Source organism: Oncorhynchus gorbuscha, linkage group LG01 (genome assembly GCF_021184085.1).
Source record: "Oncorhynchus gorbuscha isolate QuinsamMale2020 ecotype Even-year linkage group LG01, OgorEven_v1.0, whole genome shotgun sequence".
Taxonomy (NCBI): Eukaryota; Metazoa; Chordata; class Actinopteri; order Salmoniformes; family Salmonidae; genus Oncorhynchus; species Oncorhynchus gorbuscha.
The window spans coordinates 104897654-104923820 of NC_060173.1; the positions used below are offsets into that span (position 1 = coordinate 104897654).

Consider the following 26167-nt stretch of genomic DNA (forward strand, 5'->3'; position numbering starts at 1 on the left):
CCATCTTTCATTCCCTAAGGGGTTGTGTGTGTGTGTGTGCGTGCGCAGTACCTTAATCTACTTTGGCTCTACTGCTGGCTGGGTGGGGATCATTAGCCAGATCATAGGCCACAGTTTCGGCAATGGGTGGATGGAGGGGTAGAGGGATAATGAGGTGGATTAACAGTAGCCCCAGTTGTTGTTTTGGGTGGGGAGGAGGGGTGGATGTGTGGGAGCTTAGTGTGTGGATTTGTTTTTGATTTGATTTTGTTATTAAAGGGTGGATAAGTGGTTTAATGCATTAGCTGATGGATGGAACCACCAATGCACATGGATGGGTGTGGGCGGGGAGTATAGGGAATTAGTTAGTGGTATGTTTGTGACACGTGGCCTATTTAGCTCCTCAGGCCAATCACAGTTCACTAGTAATCTATACACTATCAGACTACTGATGACATTACATTGCATCAGGACTGTTCTAACCTAGGGCGGGGCAGTATACCGTATTTTACCATATACCAGTATTGATACACTGACCGGTTTGGGTTTTAACTTTTACCTTCTATAACAGTATTTGAGTGTTTAGTTTGTTAAATGTGATACTGCGTGTGTAACGTACATTTTCATCATTTACTACTTGAGTCCTCTCTCTCTCCACTCTTGCTCTCTCTCCGTGCTGCTTTCCACACAGACTTAGCCCAGCCCCGTGTCACTCAAGGAGCACATTTGTTGTTCTCTGACCACAAGACACTTGTGTCCAGTCTATACATGGGCAATACAGCACATTTATTATTATTATTATTATATATATATTTTTTAAAACCTTTATTTAACTAGTCAAGTCAGTTAATGAACAAATTCTTAATTACGGCCTACCAAAAGGCAAAAGGCCTCCTGTGGGGATGGGGGCTGGGATTAAAAATAAACAAACAAAATATAAATATAGGACAAAACACACATCATGACAAGAGAGACAACACAACACTACATGAAGAGAGACCTAAGACAACAACATAGCAAGGAAGCAACACATGACAACACAGCATGGTAGCAACACAACATAACAACAACATGGTAGCAACACAACATATGGTGCAAACATGATTGGGCACAGACAACAGCATGGTAACAACACAACATGACAACAGCATGGTAACAACACAACATGGTAGCAACACAACATGACAACAACATGGTGACAACACAACATAACAACAACATACATTTACATTACATTTAAGTCATTTAGCAGACGCTCTTATCCAGAGCGACTTACAAATTGGTGCATTCACCTTATGACATCCAGTGGAACAGTCACTTTACAATAGTGCATCTAAATCTTAAAGGGGGGGGGGGGGTGAGAAGGATTACTTATCCTATCCTAGGTATTCCAGCAGTAGAGCCAAAGTAGCAACACAACCTATGGTGCAAACATGATTGGGCACAGACAACAGCATGGTAACAACACAACATGACAACAACATGGCAGCAACTCAACATAACAACAACATGGTAACAACACAACATGACAACAGCATGGTAACAACACAACATGACAACAGCATGGTAGCAACACAACATGACAACAACATGGTAACAACACAACATGACAACAACATGGCAGCAACTCAACATAACAACAACATGGTAACAACACAACATAACAACAGCATGGTAGCAACACAACATGACAACAACATGGTAGCAACACAACATGACAACAACATGGTAGCAACACAACATAACAACAACATGGTAACAACACAACATGACAACAACATGGTAGCAACACATGACAACACAGCATGGTAGCAACACAACATAACAACAACATGGTAGCAACACAACATAACAACAACATGGTAGCAGCACAACATGACAACAACATGGTAGCAACACAACATAACAACAACATGGTAACAACACAACATAACAACAACATGGTAACAACACAACATAACAACAGCATGGCAGCAACACAACATGACAACAACATGGTAACAACACAACATAACAACAACATGGTAACAACACAACATAACAACAGCATGGTAACAACACAACATGACAACAACATGGTAACAACACAACATGACAACAACATGGTAACAACACAACATAACAACAACATGGTAGCAACACAACATAACAACAACATGGTAACAACACAACATGACAACAACATGGTAGCAACACAACATGACAACAACATGGTAGCAACACAACATGACAACAACATGGTAACAACACAACATAACAACAACATGGTAACAACACAACATAACAACAACATGGTAACAACACAACATAACAACAACATGGTAACAACACAACATAACAACAACATGGTAACAACACAACATAACAACAGCATGGTAACAACACAACATGACAACAACATGGTAACAACACAACATGACAACAACATGGTAACAACACAACATAACAACAACATGGTAGCAACACAACATATGGTGCAAACATTGTTGGGCACAGACAACAGCTCAAAGGGCAAGAAGGTAGAGACAACAATACATCACACAAAGCAGCCTCAACTGTCAATAAGAGTGTCCATGATTGAGTCTTTGAATGATCTACACATGAAACAATGTTGATGACAGCAATGCTGTTTTCTCTTTGCTTCTTAATATAAATCAGCTAGTGTTCTATAGTGACACTATTAGTTTGTGTTTCTTACATCAGCAAACAGCTAGTTTTTCTTAGTAATTTGTGCCTGAATCTTGTTAGCCACTAATGCTAATTGCTAGCTAGCTAATACATGTACTGAGTCAGTGCAAACATAACTAGCTATACAGCCTGATAATACCAGTGATGGTGTAGACCTACACCTGCATGTTTTTTTTGTGCAACAGTGTCTTCTAAATCAAAGAGGAATAAGCGAAGCCGTATGTGACCGTGTGGAAATGATCTCAAGTGAGTGCAGGAAATGCAGAAATTGATGAAAATGCTGAAAAAGTTTAATTGAACACTATAAAACAATCAGAATGGAGAAAGCCCCATTGAAATAACTTGTAGAATGTATGTGTTGCCACCCTGGGTCATACACAACTCATAAAGCACATTTACAACTTTTATTATTCAAAAACATCAAATACGATCAAATGCCGTGATAATGTCCCATTTAAAAAAAAATATTGTGATATGATATTTTGGCCGTTTCGTCCAGCCCTATTCTAACCCTAAAGGGCCAGAGACCGTATCGACCAGCCCTATTCTAACCCTAAAGGGCCAGAGACCGTATCGACCAGCCCTATTCTAACCCTAAAGGGCCAGAGATCGTATCGACCAGCCCTATTCTAACCCCAAAGGGCCAGAGACCGTATCGACCAGCCCTATTCTAACCCTAAAGCGTCAGAGATCATATCGACCAGCCCTATTCTAACCCTAAAGCGTCAGAGATCGTATCGACCAGCCCTATTCTAACCCTAAAGCGCCAGAGATCGTATTGACCAGCCCTATTCTAACCCTAAAGCGTCAGAGATCGTATCGACCAGCCCTATTCTAACCCTAAAGCGTCAGAGATCGTATCGACCAGCCCTATTCTAACCGTAAAGCGTCAGAAACCGTATCGACCAGCCCTATTCTAACCCTAAAGCGTCAGAGATCGTATCGACCAGCCCTATTCTAACCCTAAAGCTTCAGAAACCGTATCGACCAGCCCTATTCTAACCCTAAAGGGCCAGAGACCGTATTGACCAGCCCTATTCTAACCCTAAAGCGTCAGAGGTCATCCTTAAATTCCATTCTGATTCAGATTTTTTATGGTGACATTGCTCGTCTGTCTATGAACTGAGGAACTCCGTCACAAGGGTCCAACTTTCAATTTCCTTTCTCAACTTCGCTCCATCTCCTTTTTCATTAGATCAATCTCCTGCCATTCTACTCCTTCTGTGTCTCCATCTCACTCATAGATGCCTGTATTTAAAGCCACTTGGACATGTGTGGATCTCCTCTCCTCTCCTCTCCTCTCCTCTCCTCTCCTCTCCTCTCCTCTCCTCTCCTCTCCTCTCCTCTCCTCTCCTCTCCTCTCCTCTCCTCTCCTCTCCTCTCCTCTCCTCTCCCCTCCCCTCCCCTCCTCTCCTCTCCTCTCCTCTCCTCTCCTCTCTTCCTCTTCTCCCCTCCTCTCCTCTTCTCCTCTCCCTTCCTCTCCTCCTCTTCTCTTCTCTTCTCTTCTCTTCTCTTCTCTTCTCTTCTCTCCTCCTCTCCTCTCCTCTCATCCTCTCCTCTCACCCTCCCCTCCACTTCTCCAGTACTCACTTCCTCCCCTTCTCCCCTATCATCCTCTCCTCTCCTTCTCCTCTCCTCTCCTCTCCTTCTCCCCTCCTCTTCTCCTCTCCTCTCCTCCTCTTCTCTCCTTATCTCCTCTACTCCTCTCCTCTCACCCTCTCCTCCCCTCCTCTTCTACCCTTCTCACCTCCTCCCCTTCTCCCCTATCATCCTCCCCTCCTCTTATCTCCTTCTCTTCTCCCCTCCTCTCCTCTCCTCCTCCTCCCCCTCCTCTCCTCTCACCCTCCTCTCCCCTCCTCTCCTCCCCTCCCCTCCTCTCCTCTCATCCACCTCTTCTCCCCACTCCTCCCCTCCTCTCGTCCCCTCCACTCCTCGCATCCTCCTCCCCTCTCCTATCCTCTCCTCTTCTCCTCTTCTCCTCTTCTCTCCTCCTCTTCTCCCCTCCTCTCCCCTCCTCTCCTCCTCTTATTCTCTTCTCTCCTCCTCTCCTCATCCTCTCATCCTCTCCTCCTCTCCTCCTCTCCTCTCACCCTCTCCTCCCCTCCCCTTCTCCCCTCCTCACCTCCTCCCCTTCTCCCCTATCATCCTTCCATCCTCCCCTCCCCTCCTCTTCTCTTCTCTCCTTCTCTTCTCCCCTCCCTTCCTCTCCTCTCATCCTCCTCCCCTCCTCTCCTCTCATCCTCCTCCCCCCTCCTCTCCACTCATCCTCCTCTCCTCCCCTCCTCTCCTCTCATTCTCCCCTCCCCTCATCCTCCTCTCCTCTCATCCACCTCTTCTCCCCTCCCCTCCCCTGTGTCTATCCCTCCCAGGTCTTTACTACACCTCTGATTCAGTGGGCTGAATGAATCAAATCAAATGTTATTTGTCACATACGCTGAATACAACAGCTGTAGACCTCACAGTGAAATGCTGAATACAACAGCTGTAGACCTCACAGTGAAATGCTGAATACAACAGCTGTAGACCTCACAGTGAAATGCTGAATACAACAGCTGTAGACCTCACAGTGAAATGCTGAATACAACAGCTGTAGACCTCACAGTGAAATGCTGAATACAACAGCTGTAGACCTCACAGTGAAATGCTGAATACAACAGCTGTAGACCTCACAGTGAAATGCTGAATACAACAGCTGTAGACCTTAGAGTGAAATGCTGAATACAACAGTTGTAGACCTTACAGTGAAATGCTGAATACAACAGTTGTAGACCTTACAGTGAAATGCTGAATACAACAGCTGTAGACCTTACAGTGAAATGCTGAATACAACAGTTGTAGACCTTACAGTGAAATGCTGAATACAACAGTTGTAGACCTTAGAGTGAAATGCTGAATACAACAGTTATAGACCTTACAGTGAAATGCTGAATACAACAGTTGTAGACCTTACAGTGAAATGCTGAATACAACAGTTGTAGACCTTACAGTGAAGTTCTGAATACAACAGCTGTAGACCTTACAGTGAAATTCTTACTTACAAGCCCTAACCAACAATGCAGTTTTAAGAAAAATAAGTGTTAAGTAAAAAAATTGATAAGTAAAAAATGGAAGAAAAAAAAGTAACAAATATTTAAAGAAGAACAGTAAAATAACAATAGCGAGGCTTTATACAGGGGGTACCGGTACAGAGTTAATGTGGAGACTATATACAGGGGGTACCGGTACAGAGTTAATGTGGAGACTATATACAGGGGGTACCGGTACAGAGTTAATGTGGAGACTATATACAGGGGGGTACTGGTACAGAGTTAATGTGGAGACTATATACAGGGGGTACCGCTACAGAGTTAATGTGGAGACTATATACAGGGGGGTACTGGTACAGAGTTAATGTGGAGACTATATACAGGGGGTACCGGTACAGAGTTAATGTGGAGGCTATATACAGGGGGTACTGGTACAGAGTTAATGTGGAGACTATATACAGGGGGTACCGGTACAGAGTTAATGTGGAAACTATATAAAGGGGGTACTGGTACAGAGTTAATGTGGAGACTATATACAGGGGGTACCGGTACAGAGTTAATGTGGAGACTATATACAGGGGGTACCGCTACAGAGTTAATGTGGAGACTATATACAGGGGGGTACCGGTACAGAGTTAATGTGGAGACTATATACAGGGGGTACCGGTACAGAGTTAATGTGGAGACTATATACAGGGGGTACCGGTACAGAGTTAATGTGGAAACTATATAAAGGGGGTACCGGTACAGAGTCAATGTGGAGACTATATACAGGGGGTACCGGTACAGAGTTAATGTGGAGACTATATACAGGGGGTACCGGTACAGAGTTAATGTGGAGACTATATACAGGGGGTACCGGTACAGAGTTAATGTGGAGACTATATACAGGGGGTACCGGTACAGAGTCAATGTGCAGGGCACCGGTATTGAAGTAATATTTACATGTAGGTAGAGTTAAAGTGACTGTGCATAGATTATAAACAGAGAGTAGCAGCAGTGTAAAAGAGCCCTTTGATTAGCTGTTCAGGAGTCTTATGGCTTCGAGGTAGAAGCTGTTTAGAAGCCTCTTGGACCTAGACTTGGCACTCCGGTACCGCTTGCCGTGCGATAGCAGAGATAAGTCTATGATTAGGGTGGCTGGAGTCTTGTACAAGATTTAGGGCCTTCCTCTGACACTGCTTGGTATACAGAGGTCCTAGGGATGAGGAGAGGATGGAGAGAGGAGAGGAAGGAGAGAGGAGAGTAGAAGAAGGAGAGGAGAGGAGAGGAAGGAGAGAGGAGAGGATGGAGAGAGAAGAGCAGAGGATGAGGAGAGGAGAGGATGGAGAGAGGAGAGGAGAGGATGGAGAGAGGAGAGCAGAGGATGAGGATGGAGAGAGGAGAGGAGAGGATGAGGAGAGGAGAGGATGGAGAGAGGAACGGAGAGGATGGAGAGAGGAGAGGAGAGGAACGAGAGAGGAGAGGAGATGATGGAGAGAGGAGAGGAGATGATGGAGAGAGGAGAGGAGAGGATGGAGAGGAGAGGAGAGGATGGAGAGAGGAGAGGAGAGGATGGAGAGAGGAGAGGAGAGGATGGAGAGAGGAGAGGAGAGGATGAGGAGAGGAGAGGATGGAGAGAAGAGAGGAAGGAGAGAGGAGAGGAAAGGAAGGAGAGAGGAGAGGATGGAGAGAAGAGAGGAAGGAGAGAGGAGAGGAAAGGAAGGAGAGAGGAGAGGATGGAGAGAGGATGGAGAGAAGAGAGGAAGGAGAGAGGAAGGAGAGAGGAAGGAGAGAGGAAGGAGAGAGGATGGAGAGAGGATGGAGAGAGGATGGAGAGAGGTCGTAGGCCATGATGACATCTCTGATGTGCATGTCTAAACAACATCAGCTGATATCTCAAAGTGCTGTACAGAAACCCAGCCTAAAACCCCAAACAGCAAGCAATGCAGGTGTTGAAGCACGTTGGCTAGGAAAAACTCCCTAGAAAGGCCAAAACGTAGGAAGAAACCTAGAGAGGAACCAGGCTATGAGGCTACAAGGCTATGAGGGATGGCGGGATGAGGAGATTATAACAGAACATGGCCCAAATGTTCATAAATGACCAGCATGGTCAAATAATAGGTCTGGGACAGGTAGCACGTCCGGTGAACAGGTCAGGATTTCATAGCCACAGGCAGAACAGTTGAGACTGGAGCAGCAGCACGGCCAGGTGGACTGGGGACAGCAAGGAGTCATCATGCCAGGTAGTCCTGAGGCATGGTCCTACGGCTCAGGTCCTCCGAGAGAGAGAAACTCTCTCTGTCCTCTACTGTCATCTACTCTCTCCTTCCTCTCCCCATCCTGTACTCTCTCCGTCCTCTACTCTCTCTGTCCTCTACTCTCCTTCCTCTCCCCGTCCTCTACTCTCTCTGTCCTCTACTCTCCTTCCTCTCCCCATCCTCTACTCTCTCTGTCCTCTATTCTCTCCTTCTACTACTCTCTCCTTCCTCTACTCTCTCCTCTACTCTCTCTGTCCTCTACTCTTTCCTTCTTCTACTCTCTCCTTCCTCTACTCTCTCCTCTACTCTCTCTGTCCTCTACTCTTTCCTTCTTCGACTCTCTCCTTCCTCTACTCTCTCTGTCCTCTACTCTTTCCTTCTTCTACTATCTCCTTCCTCTACTCTCTCCTCTACTCTCTCTGTCTTCTACTCTTTCCTTCTTCTACTCTCTCCTTCCTCTACTCTCTCCATCCTCTACTCTCTCCCTCCTCTCTCCTTCCTCTACTCTCTCCCTACACACTCCTTCCTCTACTCTCTCCATCCTCTACTCTCTCCTTCCTCTACACTCTCCTTCCTCTACTCTCTCCTTCCTCTACTCTCTCCTTCCTCTACTCTCTCCTCTACTCTACTCTCTCCTTCCTCTACTCTCTCCTTCCTCTCCTCCTCTCCATCCTTTACTCTCTCTGGCTTCTACTATCTCCATCCTCTACTCTCTCCTCTACTCTCTCCTTCCTCTACTCTCTCCTTCCTCTACTCTCTCCATCTTCTACTCTCTCCTTCCTCTCCTCTCCCCATCCTCTACTCTCTCTGTCCTCTACGCTCTCTTTCTTCTACTCTCTCCTTCCTCTACTCTCTCCTTCCTCTACTCTCTCTGTCCTCTACTCTCTCCGTCTTCTACTCTCTCTGTCCTCTACTCTCTCCTTCCTCTACTCTCTCCTTCCTCTACTCTCTCCTTCCTCTCCTCCTCTCCATTCTCTACTCTCTCCATCCTCTACTCTCTCCATCTCTCCTTCCTCTACTCTCTCCTCCCTCTACTCTCTCCCTCTTCTCTCTCCATCTTCTACCCCCCCGTCCTCTACTCTCTCCATCCTCTACTCTCTCCTTCCTCTACTCTCTCCATCTCTCCTACCTCTACTCTCTCCTTCCTCTTCTCTCTCCATCTTCTACTCTGTCCGTCCTCTACTCTGTCCGTCCTCTACTCTCTCCATCCTCTACTCTCTCCATCCTCTACTCTCTCTGTCCTCTACTCTCTCCTTCTTCTACTCTCTCCTCTACTCTCTCCTTCCTCTACTCTCTTTGTCCTCTACTCTCTCCGTCCTCTACTCTCTCCTTCCTCTACTCTCTTTGTCCTCTACTCTGTCCGTCCTCTACTCTGTCCGTCCTCTACTCTCTCCTTCTTCTACTCTCTCCTTCCTTGACTCTCTCCTCTACTCTACTCTCTCCTTCCTCTTCTCTCTCCATCTTCTACTCTCCATCCTCTACTCTCTCCGTCCTCTACTCTCTCTGTCCTCTACTCTCTCCATTCTCTACTCTCTCCGTCCTCTACTCTCTCCATTCTCTACTCTCTCCATCCTCTACTCTCTCCATCTCTCCTTCCTCTACTCTCTCCTCCCTCTTCTCTCTCCCTCTTCTCTCTCCATCTTCTACCCCCCCGTCCTCTACTCTCTCCATCCTCTACTCCACATATGTCAGAGTCAAGGCCCGCGGGCCACATCCGGCCCGCGAGAAGGTTTTTTACGGCCCCTGGGATGATCTTGATTTATTATTAGAACCGGCCCGCAGACCGCAGCAAGCCGGCAGCCCGCAGATCTTTTACACGCACCAATACTACATTTCCCACAATGCAACGGTGACGCACCGAGCAGTAGGCTGCTTCATTTCAATATTTATTGGCACAGCAGTTGTCAGCATCACAGTAAAATTAACTTGAGATGAGATGGAGCTGCCTTGGGAAAAACTCGTGGGTTTGACAACCGACGGAGCACCTGCGATGTGTGGACACAGGAGCGGACTGGTGGCGAAGAGACGGGAAAAGATGCAAGAGGAAAACGCGACAGGTGAGCTGACAGCTTATCATTGTATCATACACCAGGAAGCGTTGTGCGGTAAAGCCTTGAAAATGGAGCATGTAATGAGCATCATCACGCGCACAGTTAACTTTATCAGAGCCAAAGGTTTGAATCACCGCCAGTTCAAGGCATTTCTGACGGAGTTAGAAACGGAGCATGGTGATTTGCCTTATCACACAGAGGTGCGATGGCTAAGCCAGGGAAAGGTGCTTCAAAGATGTTTCGAGCTTCGTGAGGAGATTTGTCTGTTCTTGGACAGCAAAGGGAAAGACACAACACAACTCCGAGACGAAATGTTTCTGTGTGAAATGGCTTTTCTGTGTGACATTACGAGTCATCTGAATGCAATGAACTTGCAGCTGCAGGGTCGGGATCGTGTCATCTCTGATATGTACAGTACAGTGAAGGCATTTAAAACCAAACTGACTCTGTGGGAGACGCAGATGCGGAAAGAAAATTTGAGCCACTTTCCCAGCTGCCAGACCATGAAAGAGAAGCTCTCTACCAGTGCGTTCCCGAGCGCACAGTTGGCTGATAAAATAGGTATGCTTGCCGCTGACTTTCAACGCCGATTTGCTGACTTTGAAGCACAAAAAAGCAGGTTGGAACTGCTCGGTAACCCATTTGCTGTTGACGTGGAAAGCTCACCACCAAACCTCCAAATGGAGTTGATTGACCTCCAATGCAATGATGCACTGAGGGCAAAATATGCGGCAGTGGGTGCTGCGGAGTTCGCCCGTTTCCTCCCCGACACAATGCCCCAGCTGCGCATCCAGGCTGCTCAAACGTTGTCTATGTTTGGCAGCACATACCTGTGTGAACAACTGTTTTCTTTGATGAACTTGAACAAAACATCACACAGAAGTCGACTTACTGCTGAACACCTCCACTCAATTCTGAGGATTTCCTCAGCTCAGAGCCTTACCCCGAACATTGATGAACTTGTGGAAAAGATGGGACACCACCAAGTATCACCCTCAACCTCAAACAAGTGAACATTACTGTGCAATCACATATTTAGAGTTTTTACTCAGTTCAAGTTTAAAAGTTAAAGTTTAATATTTGTTTTCACTGCATGTTACTTCTCCTTAAACAAAGTGTTGTTTTTGATTAATAGATTTTTGCACTTTATTTTATTGTATTTCAATCCAATTATATTTTAAAAATATTTCAGTTGAGTGGATGATAGAAAATTGCTATTATTGTTTTTTTCTTTGAAGTAAATTTAGCCCACTTTTGCTAAAATAGAAAATATAGGCTACTGATGGTGCCTTGAATACCGGTTTCTTTCATTTAATGTTCATGTTATGGGGATTTTTATATAAAGGAAATTTGTCTTTTGTGTCTGTTGAAAATTAAAGATTACTGACAGAGCCATAAGAAAATATTGCTTTATTTATCTGATCATATTGGAATATATTTGTTAGGTTTTCAGTAGGTTCAATTAGGTTCACTAGACTATATGCGTCATTTAAAAAATTTTCAATGAACATTCGAACAGTCCGGCCCTCGGCTTGTAGCTAAATTTTTTATTTGGCCCTCCGTCCATTTGACTTTGACACCCCTGCTCTACTCTCTCCTTCCTCTACTCTCTCCATCTCTCCTTCCTCTACTCTCTCCATCTTCTATTCTCTCCGTCCTCTACTCTGTCCGTCCTCTACTCTCTCCATCCTCTACTCTCTCCTTCCTCTTCTCTTTCCATCTTCTACTCTCTCTGTCCTCTACTCTGTCCGTCCTCTACTCTGTCCGTCCTCTACTCTGTCCGTCCTCTACTCTCTCCATCCTCTACTCTCTCTGTCCTCTACTCTCTCCTTCTTCTACTCTCTCCTCTCTCCTCTCCTTCCTCTCCACTACTCTCCATCATCTACTCTCTCCATTCTCTACTCTCTCCGTCCTCTCCCCGTCCTCTACTCTCTCTGTCCTCTCCTCTCTCCGTCCTCTCCCCATCCTCTACTCTCTCCTTCCTCTACTCTCTCCATCTCTCCTTCCTCTACTCTCTCCTTCCTCTTCATCATCTACTCTCTCCATTCTCTACTCTGTCCGCCCTCTACTCTCTCCACCCTCTACTCTCTCCTTCCTCTTCTCTTTCCATCTTCTACTCTCTCTGTCCTCTACTCTGTCCGTCCTCTACTCTGTCCGTCCTCTACTCTCTCCATCCTCTACTCTCTCTGTCCTCTACTCTCTCCTTCTTCTACTCTCTCCTTCTTCTACTCTCTCCTTCCTCTACTCTCTCCATCTCTCAGTCCTCTACTCTCTCCGTCCTCTACTCTCTCCATCTCTCCTTCCTCTACTCTCTCCTTCCTCTTCTCTCTCCATCATCTACTCTCTCCATTCTCTACTCTGTCCTTCCTCTACTCTCTCCATCCTCTACTCTCTCCTTCCTCTACTCTCTCCTTCCTCTTCTCTCTCCATCCTCTACTCTCTCCATTCTCTACTCTGTCCGTCCTCTACTCTCTCTGTCCTCTCCTCTCTCCGTCCTCTCCCCATCCTCTACTCTGTCCGTCCTCTACTCTCTCCATCCTCTCTCCTCTCCTTCCTCTTCTCTCTCCATCATCTACTCTCTCCATTCTCTTCTCTCTCCATCATCTACTCTCTCCATTCTCTACTCTCTCCGTCCTCTCCCCATCCTCTACTCTCTCTGTCCTCTCCTCTCTCCATCCTCTCCCCATCCTCTACTCTCTCCTTCCTCTACTCTCTCTCTTTCCTTCCTCTACTCTCTCCTTCCTCTACTCTCTCCGTCCTCTACTCTCTCCATCTCTCCTTCCTCTACTCTCTCCTTCCTCTTCTCTCTCCATCATCTACTCTCTCCATTCTCTACTCTGTCCTTCCTCTACTCTCTCCATCCTCTACTCTCTCCTTCCTCTACTCTCTCCTTCCTCTTCTCTCTCCATCCTCTACTCTCTCCATTCTCTACTCTATCCGTCCTCTACTCTCTCTGTCCTCTCCTCTCTCCGTCCTCTCCCCATCCTCTACTCTGTCCGTCCTCTACTCTATCCATCCTCTCTCCTCTCCTTCCTCTTCTTTCTCCATCATCTACTCTCTCTATTCTCTACTCTCTCCATCCTCTCTCCTCTCCTTCCTCTCCACTACTCTCCATCATCTACTCTCTCCATTCTCTACTCTGTCCGTCCTCTACTCTCTCCATACTCTCTCCTCTCCTTCCTCTCCACTACTCTCCATCATCTACTCTCTCCATTCTCTACTCTGTCCGTCCTCTACTCTCTCCATACTCTCTCCTCTCCTTCCTCTCCACTACTCTCCATCATCTACTCTCTCCATTCTCTACTCTGTCCGTCCTCTACTCTCTCCATACTCTCTCCTCTCCTTCCTCTCCACTACTCTCCATCATCTACTCTCTCCATTCTCTACTCTGTCCGTCCTCTACTCTCTCCATACTCTCTCCTCTCCTTCCTCTCCACTACTCTCAATCCTCTACTCTGTCCGTCCTCTACTCTCTCCTCTCCATCATCTCCTCTACTTTCTTTCATCTCTCGCTCCTCTCATTCAACTTCCTCTCCTTCTTCTCTGTGATTTTCCTCTGCCCTCACTCTCTTATCCTTTCTAGAATTGACTCTGTTCTCCTTTCACCCCCCCCCCCTCGCCACTTCTCTCCTTGCCCTCACTTTCTTGTTTTCTCTGGCCCCACTATCTATGTTTCCATCTTATGTTTCCTCCATCTCTCCATCTGTGCTCCATTCTGGCCGAAGCTCAATAATGTAGAGGAAAAACAACTAAAACAAAGATAGAGTGCTTAGGGTTGGGGGATTAACACTAGGTGATATATGCTCTTTTAGGCTGAACCGTGGAGCATTAAAAGCTTTACGGCCTGTTGTCATGGTTTTCAGGAGGACATAATACAGTATGTCACCACGGCAGGAGGGTTGACCTGTTTTCCCGTGCCCTCTGGGGGAACTAATGCCATATACTGTGACACAGGGCCCGCTGTTCCTGTTAAAGCTGTGCCCTTGTCCTGCCCCGTCCACCTAAATACCCGCTGACCTGGTTCATACTAAGCCTGGCTGTCTGTCCGCTGTCTGTCCGCTGTCTGTCCGCACATTGTCAAAGCCTCCATCTTAAAAAACTATTTTGTTGAACAGAATTGGAGACAGTAGATCCAATTTTGATAAACTCCCATATCTACTGGGTGAAATATCACAGTGTGCCATCACAGCAGCAAGATGTGTGACCTGTTGACACAAGAAAAGGGCAACCAGTGAAGAACAAACACCATTGTAAATACAACCCATATTTATGCTTATTTATTTTCCCTTGTGTACTTTAACCATTTGTACATTGTTACAACATTATATATATATATATATATATGACATTTGTAATGTCTTTATTGTTTTGAAACTTCTGTATGTATAATGTTTACTATTAATTTTTATTGTTTATTTCACTTTTGTATATTATCTACCTCACTTGCTTTGGCAATGTTAACACATGTTTCCCATGCCCATAAAGCCCCTTGAATTGAATTGAATTGACAGTAGATACTAAGTCAAACTCTCTCATGATGTGGGAAAATGTTGAATATCGGTATCATGACTTGTGCCACGAATGCTAAAATGTTAGGATGTGGAAGCTGTGCCAGGGACACTACACTAAAGTCTGTGTGTCTGCTTACAGGGGCAGGAAACAAATGTCATTTTGTTATTTGTTTGAACTATCCCTTTAAGCTGGGGTCACAGTCTGGTCTTAGTTGAGTGGTGAAAGTATAATTGACATGGGAGTGTAGCCTGACCGATGTTCCAGAGGGTTCTGTCCAGGTTTGAGCTCTCAGCTAGCCGTGGCTCTGGTCTTCTGTAGAATAAGAAGGATGAGAACATTCTCCTCAGGTCTGGGCTGCTGTGGCATGTCCCTCTGTCTGGGTCTCTGTTAGGGAAGAAGGATGAGAACATTCTCCTCAGGTCTGGGCTGCTGTGGCATGTCTCTCTGTCTGGGTCTCTGTTAGGGAAGAAGGATGAGGACATTCTCTTCAGGTCTGGGCTGCTGTGGCATGTCCCTCTGTCTGGGTCTCTGTTAGGGAAGAAGGATGAGGACATTCTCTTCAGGTCTGGGCTGCTGTGGCATGTCCCTCTGTCTGGGTCTCTGTTAGGGAAGAAGGATGAGGACATTCTCTTCAGGTCTGGGCTGCTGTGGCATGTCCCTCTGTCTGGGTCTCTGTTAGGGAAGAAGGATGAGGACATTCTCCTCAGGTCTGGGCTGCTGAGGCATGTCCCTCTGTCTGGGTCTCTGTTAGGGAAGGAGCCCTGTCTCTCTGTTAGGGAAGGGAAGAATCTGCAGCTCAGGTTTCTCTACTGTGTATTATTGGCCAGGCAATGGATGTCAAGTTACACACCCACACCCACACACACACACACACACACACACACACACACACACACACACACACACACACACACACACACACACACACACACACACACACACACACACACACACACACACACACACACACAGCGCGGTCACGCGCACGCATGCAGACACATACACTTCCCTGTGTGGTTCGGTGTGTGTGGGTAGTCAAATCAAATTTTATGAGCAGATGTTAATGCGAGTGTAGCGAAATGCTTGTGCTTCTAGTTCCGACAATGCAGTAATAACCAACGAGTAATCTAACCTAACAATTCCACAACTACTACCTTATACACACAAGTATAACGGAATAGTCAAAAGCTGTACTCTTGAGTCCAACTCCATACTAGGAAGTAGAGGGGAAAACTCCCATTGTTAAAACCACTTTAGTGCAGGGTACAGCAGTAGATGATGTCATAGTGGTTGTTGTCATCCTGGTCCTATTGGTAGGCCAGAGGGGGGGCCTACGAAGCAAGTTAGATCCATCTACTCAGGGTTTTCTAAAGCTAACCAGCTCAGTTAGCTTCCCATTCCAGCTCAGGCTTCATCCGTACTACGACGGTGGATAATGCTGGTCCGCCTGCCACTGACTGTAGCAGGCTTGTGACGGCGCGTCCTAGTCCAACACCCAACTCTGCATTGAGACAGTGCTGAAACATCAATCCATGGGCGAGTTAGTGCCAAATGTTAATTTGTGCCGAAATAAGAAAAGTTATCTTGCAAATTCAGCAGGCTGTGGTGTGACAGGCTGTTAGAAGTGCCATCTTTATTTGAGTGCTTATCGTTACTGCCATATTTGGTGTGCTTACCAATACACAAGCACCTTTTCCCCCACTCCTATCAATATTTATTCATCTATTGGGTCTTTATCAGGCTCCTGAGTGGAACAGCGGTCTATAGCACTGCATCTCAGTGCAAGAGGTTCAAATCCAGGCTGTATCACATCCGGGCGTGATCGGGAGTCCCATAAGGCAGTGCACAATTGTGCGTCGTCCGGGTTTGGCCAGGGTAGGCTGTCATTGTAAATAAGAATTTGTTCTTAATAACTGACTTGCCTCGTTAAATAATGGTCAAATAAACAAAATATATTTATTTTTGTAACAAAAAATGCATCTCCAGCGCCCGCATCACTCTGTCACATGGCCTGAAACTGCACCATTTAGTTTCTCTCCATCGCCCACACACTTAACATTTAGATAACAAAGCATTTGACCTTTCCATTGTGTTAACGATGGAGGATTGGTTCACTTCCAGTTTTAAAGTATATGTTTTTTCAAGATGATTGAGGAGAAAAGTATGGTCCAACCCATCTTGTATCTCACTGCACCCTCATATGTCTTGTCTTGGAATATGCACACAGACGTGTTAGAAGTACATTTACATTGTAATACTTCTGACAGACAACTTTCTATCTCCGTCCATAACTTTTGGACTTCATAGCATCCCCAGGAGGCAGGGATTGTTGAGTCATTTGAGCAATAAGACCCGAGGGGGTGTGGTATATGGCCAATATACCACGGCTAAGGGATGTTCTTACTACTCACAACACAACGTGGAGTGCTTGGACACAGCCCTTAGCTGTGGTATATTGGCCATACACCACATACCCCCGAGGTGCCTTATTGCTATTATAAACTGGTTACCAACATAATTAGAGCAGTAAAAATAAATGTTTTGTCATACCTGTGATATACGGTCTGATGTATTATGGCTGTCCGCCAATCAGAATTCAGGGCACGAAGATACACCCAGTGTATAATGTTAGTTCTACACATAAGGTGAGCCACTTTCGTATGAGCTTATTGGTCAATTGCACACAAGGTCCAACTGAAATTTGACTTCCGCTTTTATCCCAACTCCTCTGAAATACAATGGTTTTGGAGAGGTGCGGGGGGCTGCCACACTGTTGTGGGGAGTTAAGTGCCTTGCTCAAGGGCACAACGGTAGGCAATGGTATCTAGGTTTTAATAGTGATGGCTTTCTTAGCTACCTCAATAGGTACAAATGATTTATGCTCCAAACTCCACGTCCACATAATCCTCTACTCCTTTTTAAATGTCAGTTGCTGTGATATACCTGCCTGTAATGTATGTTTAGTACATTCTAAACATAACCTGCAGAAATCATAAGTACACTTGTCTGCCTGTCTCACGCTCTGCTCTTCTCTGTGTTTTTACCCAGGATCCTTCAGTGCACAAGGTGGCCGGCGGGCGCAAGAAGACTGTGTCCTTCAGTAGCATCCCCTCAGAGAAGAAGGTTTGTTTTTAGTTTCTCTTTTTTTATTAAGCAGTTTTAGATCTCTGTCTGTAAATATAAATGAAATGGATAACACTTTATTTGAAGGATACCTATAATAAGGATTTCATAACACACTCATAACACACTCATAACACACTCATAACACACTCATAACACACTCATAACACACTCATAACACACTCATAACACACTCATAACACACTCATAAGCAGTATATAAGCATTTCATAACACATTCATAACACATTCATAACACGTATATAAGCATATAAGCATCTTCCGTCGCCTCCAGGTGAGCAGCGCTGCCGACTGCCTGGCCTTCATGCAGGGGGGCTGTGAGCTGAAGAAGGTGCGTCCCAACTCCCGGGTCTACAGTCGTTTCTACACCCTGGACCAGGACCTCAGCTGCATGCGCTGGGAGCCCTCTAAGAAGGATGGGGAACGCGCCCGCCTGGACATGGCCACTATCAGGGAGGTTAGGACGGGGAAGAGCACTGAGACCTTCCTGCATAACGGACCTGCTGCAGAACATCTGGCTGAGGAGGCAGCGTTCTCTATCATCCACGGGGATGACTACCAGGTAAGAGGCAGCGTTCTCTATCATCCACGGGGATGACTACCAGGTAAGAGGCAGCGTTCTCTATCATCCACGGGGATGACTACCAGGTAAGACGGCAGCGTTCTCTATCATCCATGGGGATGACTACCAGGTAAGAGACAGCGTTCTCTATCATCCACGGGGATGACTACCAGGTAAGAGGCAGCATTCTCTATCATCCACGGGGATGACTACCAGGTAAGACGGCAGCGTTCTCTATCATCCATGGGGATGACTACCAGGTAAGAGGCAGCCTTCTCTATCATCCACGGGGATGACTACCAGGTAAGAGGCAGCCTTCTCTATCATCCACGGGGATGACTACCAGGTAAGAGGCAGCCTTCTCTATCATCCACGGGGATGACTACCAGGTAAGAGGCAGCCTTCTCTATCATCCACGGGGATGACTACCAGGTAAGAGGTAGCCAGTTCAGTTTAGGCTGCCTTGCCAACTTCTTTTGGAATTGTCATGCCAAGGAGTTGGCAATGGAGCAGATACAGACTGCCACTCAGGCAAAGGCAAATACAGTGTATTCAGACCCCTTTTCCCACATTTTTCAGACCCCTTTTCCCACATTTTCAGACCCCTTTTCCCACATTTTGTTAGGTTACAGCCTTATTCTAAAATATATTTTTTTATTGTTTTATCTCATCAATCTACACACAATACCACATGATGACAAAGTGAAAACAGGTTTGTAGAATATTTTTCAAATGTATTAAAAATAATAAACAGATACCTTATTTAAATAAGTATTCAGAATCTTTGCTATGAGACTCGAAGTTGAGCTCAGGTGCATCCTGTTTCCATTGATCATCCCTGAGATGTTTCTACAACTTGATTTGAGTCCACCTGAGGTAAATTAAATTGATTGGACATGATTTGGAAAGCCACACACCTGTCTACATAAGGTCCCACGGTTGATGGAGCATGTCAGAGCAAAAACCAAGCCATGAGGTTGAAAGAATTGTTCATAGAGACAAGATTGTGTCGAGGCACAGATCTGGGGAAGGGTACCAAAACATTTCTGCAGCATTGAAGGTCCCCAAGAAAACCGTTGCCTCCATCATTCTTAAATGGAAGAAGTTTGGAACCACAAAGACTTTTCCTAGAGCTGGGTGCATGACCAAACTGAGCATAGGCAAGTTGAGAACAAGTTCTCATTTACAATTGCGACCTGGCCAAGATAAAGCAAAGCAGTTCGACAGATACAACGACACAGAGTTACACATGGAGTAAAACAAACATACAGTCAATAATACAGTATAAACAAGTCTATATACAATGTGAGCAAATGAGGTGAGAAGGGAGGTAAAGGCAAAAAAGGCCATGGTGGCAAAGTAAATACAATATAGCAAGTAAAACACTGGAATGGTAGTTTTGCAATGGAAGAATGTGCAAAGTAGAAATAAAACTAATGGGATGCAAAGGAGCAAAATAAATAAATAAATTGCAGTTTGGAAAGAGGTAGTTGTTTGAGCTAAATTATAGGTGGGCTATGTACAGGTGCAGTAATCTGTGAGCTGCTCTGACAGTTGGTGCTTAAAGCTAGTGAGGGAGATAAGTGTTTCCAGTTTCAGAGATTTTTGTAGTTCGTTACAGTCATTGGCAGCAGAGAACTGGAAGGAGAGGCGGCCAAAGAAAGAATTGGTTTTGGGGGTGACTAGAGAGATATACCTGCTGGAGCGTGTGCTACATGTGGGAGATGCTATGGTGACCAGCGAGCTGAGATAAGGGGGAACTTTACCTAGCAGGGTCTTGTAGATGACATGGAGCCAGTGGGTTTGGTGACGAGTATGAAGCGAGGGCCAGCCAACGAGAGCGTACAGGTCGCAATGGTGGGTAGTATATGGGGCTTTGGTGACAAAACGGATTGCACTGTGATAGACTGCATCCAATTTGTTGAGTAGGGTATTGGAGGCTATTTTGTAAAGGACATCGCCAAAGTCGAGGATTGGTAGGATGGTCAGTTTTACAAGGGTATGTTTGGCAGCATGAGTGAAGGATGCTTTGTTGCGAAATAGGAAGCCAATTCTAGATTTAACTCTGGATTGGAGATGTTTGATATGGGTCTGGAAGGAGAGTTTACAGTCTAACCAGACACCTAAGTATTTGTAGTTGTCCACGTATTCTAAGTCAGAGCCGTCCAGAGTAGTGATGTTGGACAGGCGGGTAGGTGCAGGTAGTGATCGGTTGAAGAGCATGCATTTAGTTTTACTTGTATTTAAGAGCAATTGGAGGCCATGGAAGGAGAGTTGTATGGCATTGAAGCTTGCCTGGAGGGTTGTTAACACAGTGTCCAAAGAAGGGCCGGAAGTATACAGAATGGTGTCGTCTGCGTAGAGGTGGATCAGAGACTCACCAGCAGCAAGAGCGACCTCATTGATGTATACAGAGAAGAGAGTCAGTCCAAGAATTGAACCCTGTGGCACCCCCATAGAGACTGCCAGAGGTCTGGACAGCAGACCCTCCGATTTGACACACTGAACTCTATCAGAGAAGTAGTTGGTGAACCAGGCGAGGCAATCATTTGAGAAACTAAGGCTGTCGAGTCTGCCGATGAGGATGTGGTGATTGACAGAGTCGAAAGCCTTGGCCAGATCAATGAATACAGCTGCACAGTAATGTTTCTTATCGATGGCGGTTATGATATCGTTTAGGACCTTGTGCGTGGCTGAGGTGCACCCATGACCAGCTCTGAAACCAGATTGCATAGCAGTGAAGGTATGGTGAGATTCGAAATGGTCGGTAATCTGTTTGTTGACTTGGCTTTCGAAGACCTTAGAAAGGCATGGAAGGATAGATATAGGTCTGTAGCAGTTTGGGTCAAGAGTGTCCCCCCCCCTTTGAAGAGGGGGATGACCGCAGCTGCTTTCCAATCTTTGGGAATCTCAGATGACACGAAAGAGAGGTTGAACAGGCTAATAATAGGGGTGGCAACAATTTTGGCAGATAATTTTAGAAAGAAAGGGTCCAGATTGTCTAGCCCGGCTGATTTGTAGGGGTCCAGATTTTGCAGCTCTTTCAGAACGTCAGCTGAATGGATTTGGGAGAAGGAGAAATGGGGAAGGCTTGGGCGAGTTGCTGTTGGGGGTGCAGTGCTGTTGACCGGGGTAGGAGCAGCCAGGTGGAAAGCATGGCCAGCTGTAGAAAAATGCTTATTGAAATTCTCAATTATGGTGGATTTATCAGTGGTGACAGTGTTTCCTATCTTCAGTGCAGTGGGCAGCTGGGAGGAGGTGTTCTTATTCTCCATGGACTTTACAGTGTCCCAGAACTTTTTTGAGTTAGTGTTGCAGGAAGCAAATTTCTGCTTGAAAAAGCTAGCCTTGGCTTTTCTAACTGCCTGTGTATAATGGTTTCTAGCTTCCCTGAACAGCTGCATATCACGGGGGCTGTTCGATGCTAATGCAGAACGCCATAGGATGTTTTTGTGTTGGTTAAGGGCAGTCAGGTCTGGGGAGAACCAAGGGCTATATCTGTTCCTGGTTCTAAATTTCTTGAATGGGGCATGTTAAGATGGTTAGGAAGGCATTTTTTAAAAATATCCAGGCATCCTCTACTGACGGGATGAGATCAATATCCTTCCAGGATACCCCGGCCAGGTCGATTAGAAAGGCCTGCTCGCTGAAGTGTTTCAGGGAGCGTTTTACATTGATGAGTGGAGGTCGTTTGACCGCTGACCCATTACAGATGCAGGCAATGAGGCAGTGATCGCTGAGATCTTGATTGAAGACAGCAGAGGTGTATTTAGAGGGGAAGTTGGTTAGGATGATATCTATGAGGGTGCCCGTGTTTAAGGCTTTGTGGAGGTACCTGGTAGGTTCATTGATAATTTGTGTGAGATTGAGGGCATCAAGTTTAGATTGTAGGATGGCTGGGGTGTTAAGCATGTTCCAGTTTAGGTCGCCTAGCAGCACAAGCTCTGAAGATAGATGAGGGGCAATCAGTTCACATATGGTGTCCAGAGCACAGCTGGGGGCAGAGGGTGGTCTATAGCAGGCGGCAACGGTGAGAGACTTGTTTTTAGAGAGGTGGGTACAGACCTGGATAGTAGGACAGAACTCTGCAGGCTAACACCGGCCCCTTTGGCAGTTCTATCTTGTCTGAAAATGTTGTAGTTTGGAATTAAAATTTCTGAATTTTTGGTGGTCTTCCCAAGCCAGGATTCAGACACAGCTAGAACATCCGGGTTGGCAGTGTGCTAAAGCAGTGAATAGAACAAACTTTGGGAGAAGGCTTCTACCTGGCAGAGCTTGAGAGGATCTGCAGAGAAGAATGGGAGAAACTCCACAAACACAGGTGTGCCAAGCTTGTAGCATCATACCCAAGAAGACTTGAGGGTACAATCGCTGCCAAAGGTGCTTCAACAAAGTCCTGAGTAAAGTGTCTGAATACTTACACTGAAACATGCATGAGAGCACTAGCTGTACCGGGAGACGGTGTGATCATGCTCTCCACAGCCGATGTGAGGAAGACCTTTAGACAGGTCAACATTCACTGGGCGACTGGCCCAGTACATCACTGGGGCCAAGCTTCCTGCCATCCAGGACCTCTATACCAAATTGTCAGACTCCAGCCACCCGAGACAGACTGTTCTCTCTGCTACCGCATGGCAAGTGGTACTGGAGCGCCAAGTCTAGGTCCAAGAGGCTTCTGAACAGCTTCTACCCCAAGCCATAAGACTCCTGAACATCTAGTCAAATGGCTACCCAGACTATTCGCATTGCCTCCACCCCAATCCCCCTCTCCACACCACTGCCACTCTCTGTTGTCATCTATGCATAGTCACTTTAATAACTCTACCTACATGTACATACTACCTCAACTAACCGGTGCCGCCACACATTGACTCTGTACCGGCATCCCCCTGTATATATTGTTATTTTTTACTGCTGTAACGGCTTTCTTTAGGTGAAGTAGAGGCGGGCCAAAATGCAGCGTGGTTGTTATTCATTGTACTTTAATAAAGAAACTGTACATGAATAAACTAACAAAAGTGTGAAAACCTAAAACAGTCCTATCTGGTGCAAAACACAGAGACAGGAACAATCACCCACAAACACACAGTGAAACCCAGGCTACCTAAATATGGTTCCCAATCAGAGACAATGACTAACACCTGCCTCTGATTGAGAACCATATCAGGCCAGACATAGAAATAGACAAACAAGACATCCAACAGTATGCCCACTCAGATCACACCCTGACCAACCAAAACATAGAAACATACAAAGCAAACTATGGTCAGGGTGTGACAGCTGCTCTTTAATTACTTGTTACTTTTATCTCTTATTCTTATCCATATTTTTTGAAACTGCACTGTTGGTTAGGAGCTCGTAAGCAAACATTTCACTGTTTTATTTGACGCATGTGAGAAATACAATTTGATTTGATTTAAAAACCTGATTTTGCTTTTTCATTATGGGGCATTGTGTGTAGATTGATGATGGGGGGGAAAACAATGTAATCAACTTTAGAATAAGGCTGTAACGTAACAAGATGTGGTAAAGGTGATTTACTTTTGACTTGTTTTACTGGGGGAAAAAATGTGTTTAATTTAATGTGATTTGTATTTCCTAGTCTCTGGACCTGGTGGCTCTCTCCCCTGACGTGGCCAACATCTGGGTAACGGGGCTGCGCTACCTGGTGTCCCACCCCTCTGTCATCGGGCATGGAGGGGGGGCAGGTGGCGGAGGAGGTCTGGGAGAGGGGAGCATCATAGGGGAGGGTAGCCTCGGCAGTAAGATGAGGAGGGATTGGCTGGCCGCAGAGTTTGCAGAGGTGGATGAAGATGGATACGGGGTCGTCTCAGAGGATACGGCCGTGGCAACCATCTGCAAACTGTATCCTGGGATCAAGGAAGCTAAGGTGTGTGTCTGTGTGAGGGGACGGGACTACAGTTAAACTAGAGGGGGGATTGTCTTCATAGCGGTCTTACCATCTGTCCCGGCATCAAGGAAACTTAAATAAGAGGACTGGGGTAGAGTTAGATACTAATACTGTATATATGTTAATGGTAGACTGGAGTAAAACTAGTAGAAAAGGTTTAAAGATTATTAGAGTTGAGGTCAATTCCGTTATCAATTCAATCAATTGTGGCCCGGTTTCTTTTATTAAATTGTCCGTGATACTTATGATAGCAATAGTTACTATAACAGCTTGAATTATAAAAATGATTGTCTTCATAGCTGGATATCTAATGTAAATATGGAACATGCTCTAGGTGGATATCCAACCTAGTTATGTAAGTTTACTTATACTTAGTAGCATGGTGGGTGTACAGATTGAGTCTGCATATAATATACACATACAGATACAGTACCAGTCAAAGGTTTGGATACACCTTCTCATTCCAGGGTTGTTCTTATTTTTGACTATTTTCTATATTGTAGAATAACAGTGAAGACATCAAAACTATGAAATAACTCATATGGAATCATGTAGTAATCATAAAAATGACCCATGCTATGTTAATATATTTTATATTTGAGATTCTTCAAAGTAGCCAATCTTTGCCTTGATGATAGCTTTCCACGCTCTTGGCATTCTCTCAACCAGCTTCATGAGTTGGTCACCTGGAATGTATTTCAATTAACAGGTGTGCCTTCTTAAAAGTTCATTTGTGGAATTTCTTTCCTTCTTAATGTGTTTGAGCCAACACATTAAGGGTTAGTACAGTATCCAGAAGAGAGCCCTATTTGGTAAAATACCAAGTCCATATTATGGCAAGAACAGCTCAAATAAGCAAAGAGAAACGAAAATGTAGAAAATAGTCAAAATAAATAAAAACCGTTGAATGAGTAGATGTGTCCGAACGTTTGACTGGTACTGTATACACTATCGTTCAGAAGTTTGGGGTCACTTAGAAATGTTCTTGTTTTTGAAAGAAAAGCAAAATAAATGTGTCCATTTATAATAACGTGAAATTGATCAGAAATACAGTGTAGACATTGTTAATGTTGTAAATTACTATTGTAGCTGGAAACGGCACATAAAAAAAATAAAAATAAATGGAATATCTACAGAGGCCCATTATCAGCAACCATCACTCCTGTGTTCCAATGGCACGTTGTGTTAGCTAATCCAAGTTTATACTTTCAAAAAGGATAATTGATCATTAGAAAACCCGTTTGCAGTTGTGTTAGTACAGCTGAAAACTGTTGTTCTGATTAAAGAAGCAATAAAACTGTCCTTCTTTAGACTAGTTGATTATCTAGAGCATCGGCATTAGTGGGTTCGATTAAAGGCTCAAAATGGCCAGAATCAAATAACTTTCTTCTGAAACTCGTCAGTCTATTCTTGTTCTGAAAAATGAAGGTTATTCCATGTGAGAAATTGCCAAGAAACTGAAGATCTCGTACAACATTGTCTAATACTCCCTTCACAGAACAGCGCAAACTGGCCCTAACCAGAATAGAAAGAGGAGTGGGAGGCCCCGGTGCACAACTGAGCAAGAGGACAAGTACATTAGAGTGTCAGTGGCAGCTTCATTAAATAGTACCCGCAAAACACCAGTCTCAACGTCAACAGTGAAGAGGTGACTCCGGGATGCTGGCCTTTTAGGTAAAGTTGCAAAGAAAAAGCCAGATCTCAGACTGGCCAATAAAAATAAAAGATTTAGATCCCAGACACTGGACAGAGGAAGATTGGAAAAAAGTGTTATAGACAGAAGTTTGAAGTGTTCGGCTCACAAAGAAGAACATTCGTGAGACGCGGAAAATGTAAAAGATGCTGGAGGAGTGCTTGACGCCAACTGTCAAGCATGGTGGAGACAATGTGATGGTCTGGGGTTGCTTTGGTGGTGGTAAAGTGGGAGATTTGTACAGGGTAAAAGGGATCTTGGAAGAAGGAAGGCTATCGCTCCATTTTGCAACGTCATGCTGTGGATGGCGCTTAATTGGAGCCAATTTCCTCCTACAACAGTACAATGACCCAAAGCACAGC

General features: G+C 45.3%; 1 protein-coding gene across 1 annotated transcript in view; it reads left to right on the forward strand.

Annotated features, from left to right (window-relative positions):
* Positions 1–26167, forward strand: part of LOC124048249 (inactive phospholipase C-like protein 1) — a 163471-nt gene that overhangs the window by 84180 nt on the left and 53124 nt on the right. Inside the window, exons 2-4 of the mRNA XM_046368852.1 lie at positions 17545–17619; positions 17914–18201; positions 23804–24091. Of these exons, the coding sequence (XP_046224808.1) occupies positions 17545–17619; positions 17914–18201; positions 23804–24091 (651 nt within the window). The remainder of the gene's footprint in view (positions 1–17544; positions 17620–17913; positions 18202–23803; positions 24092–26167) is intronic.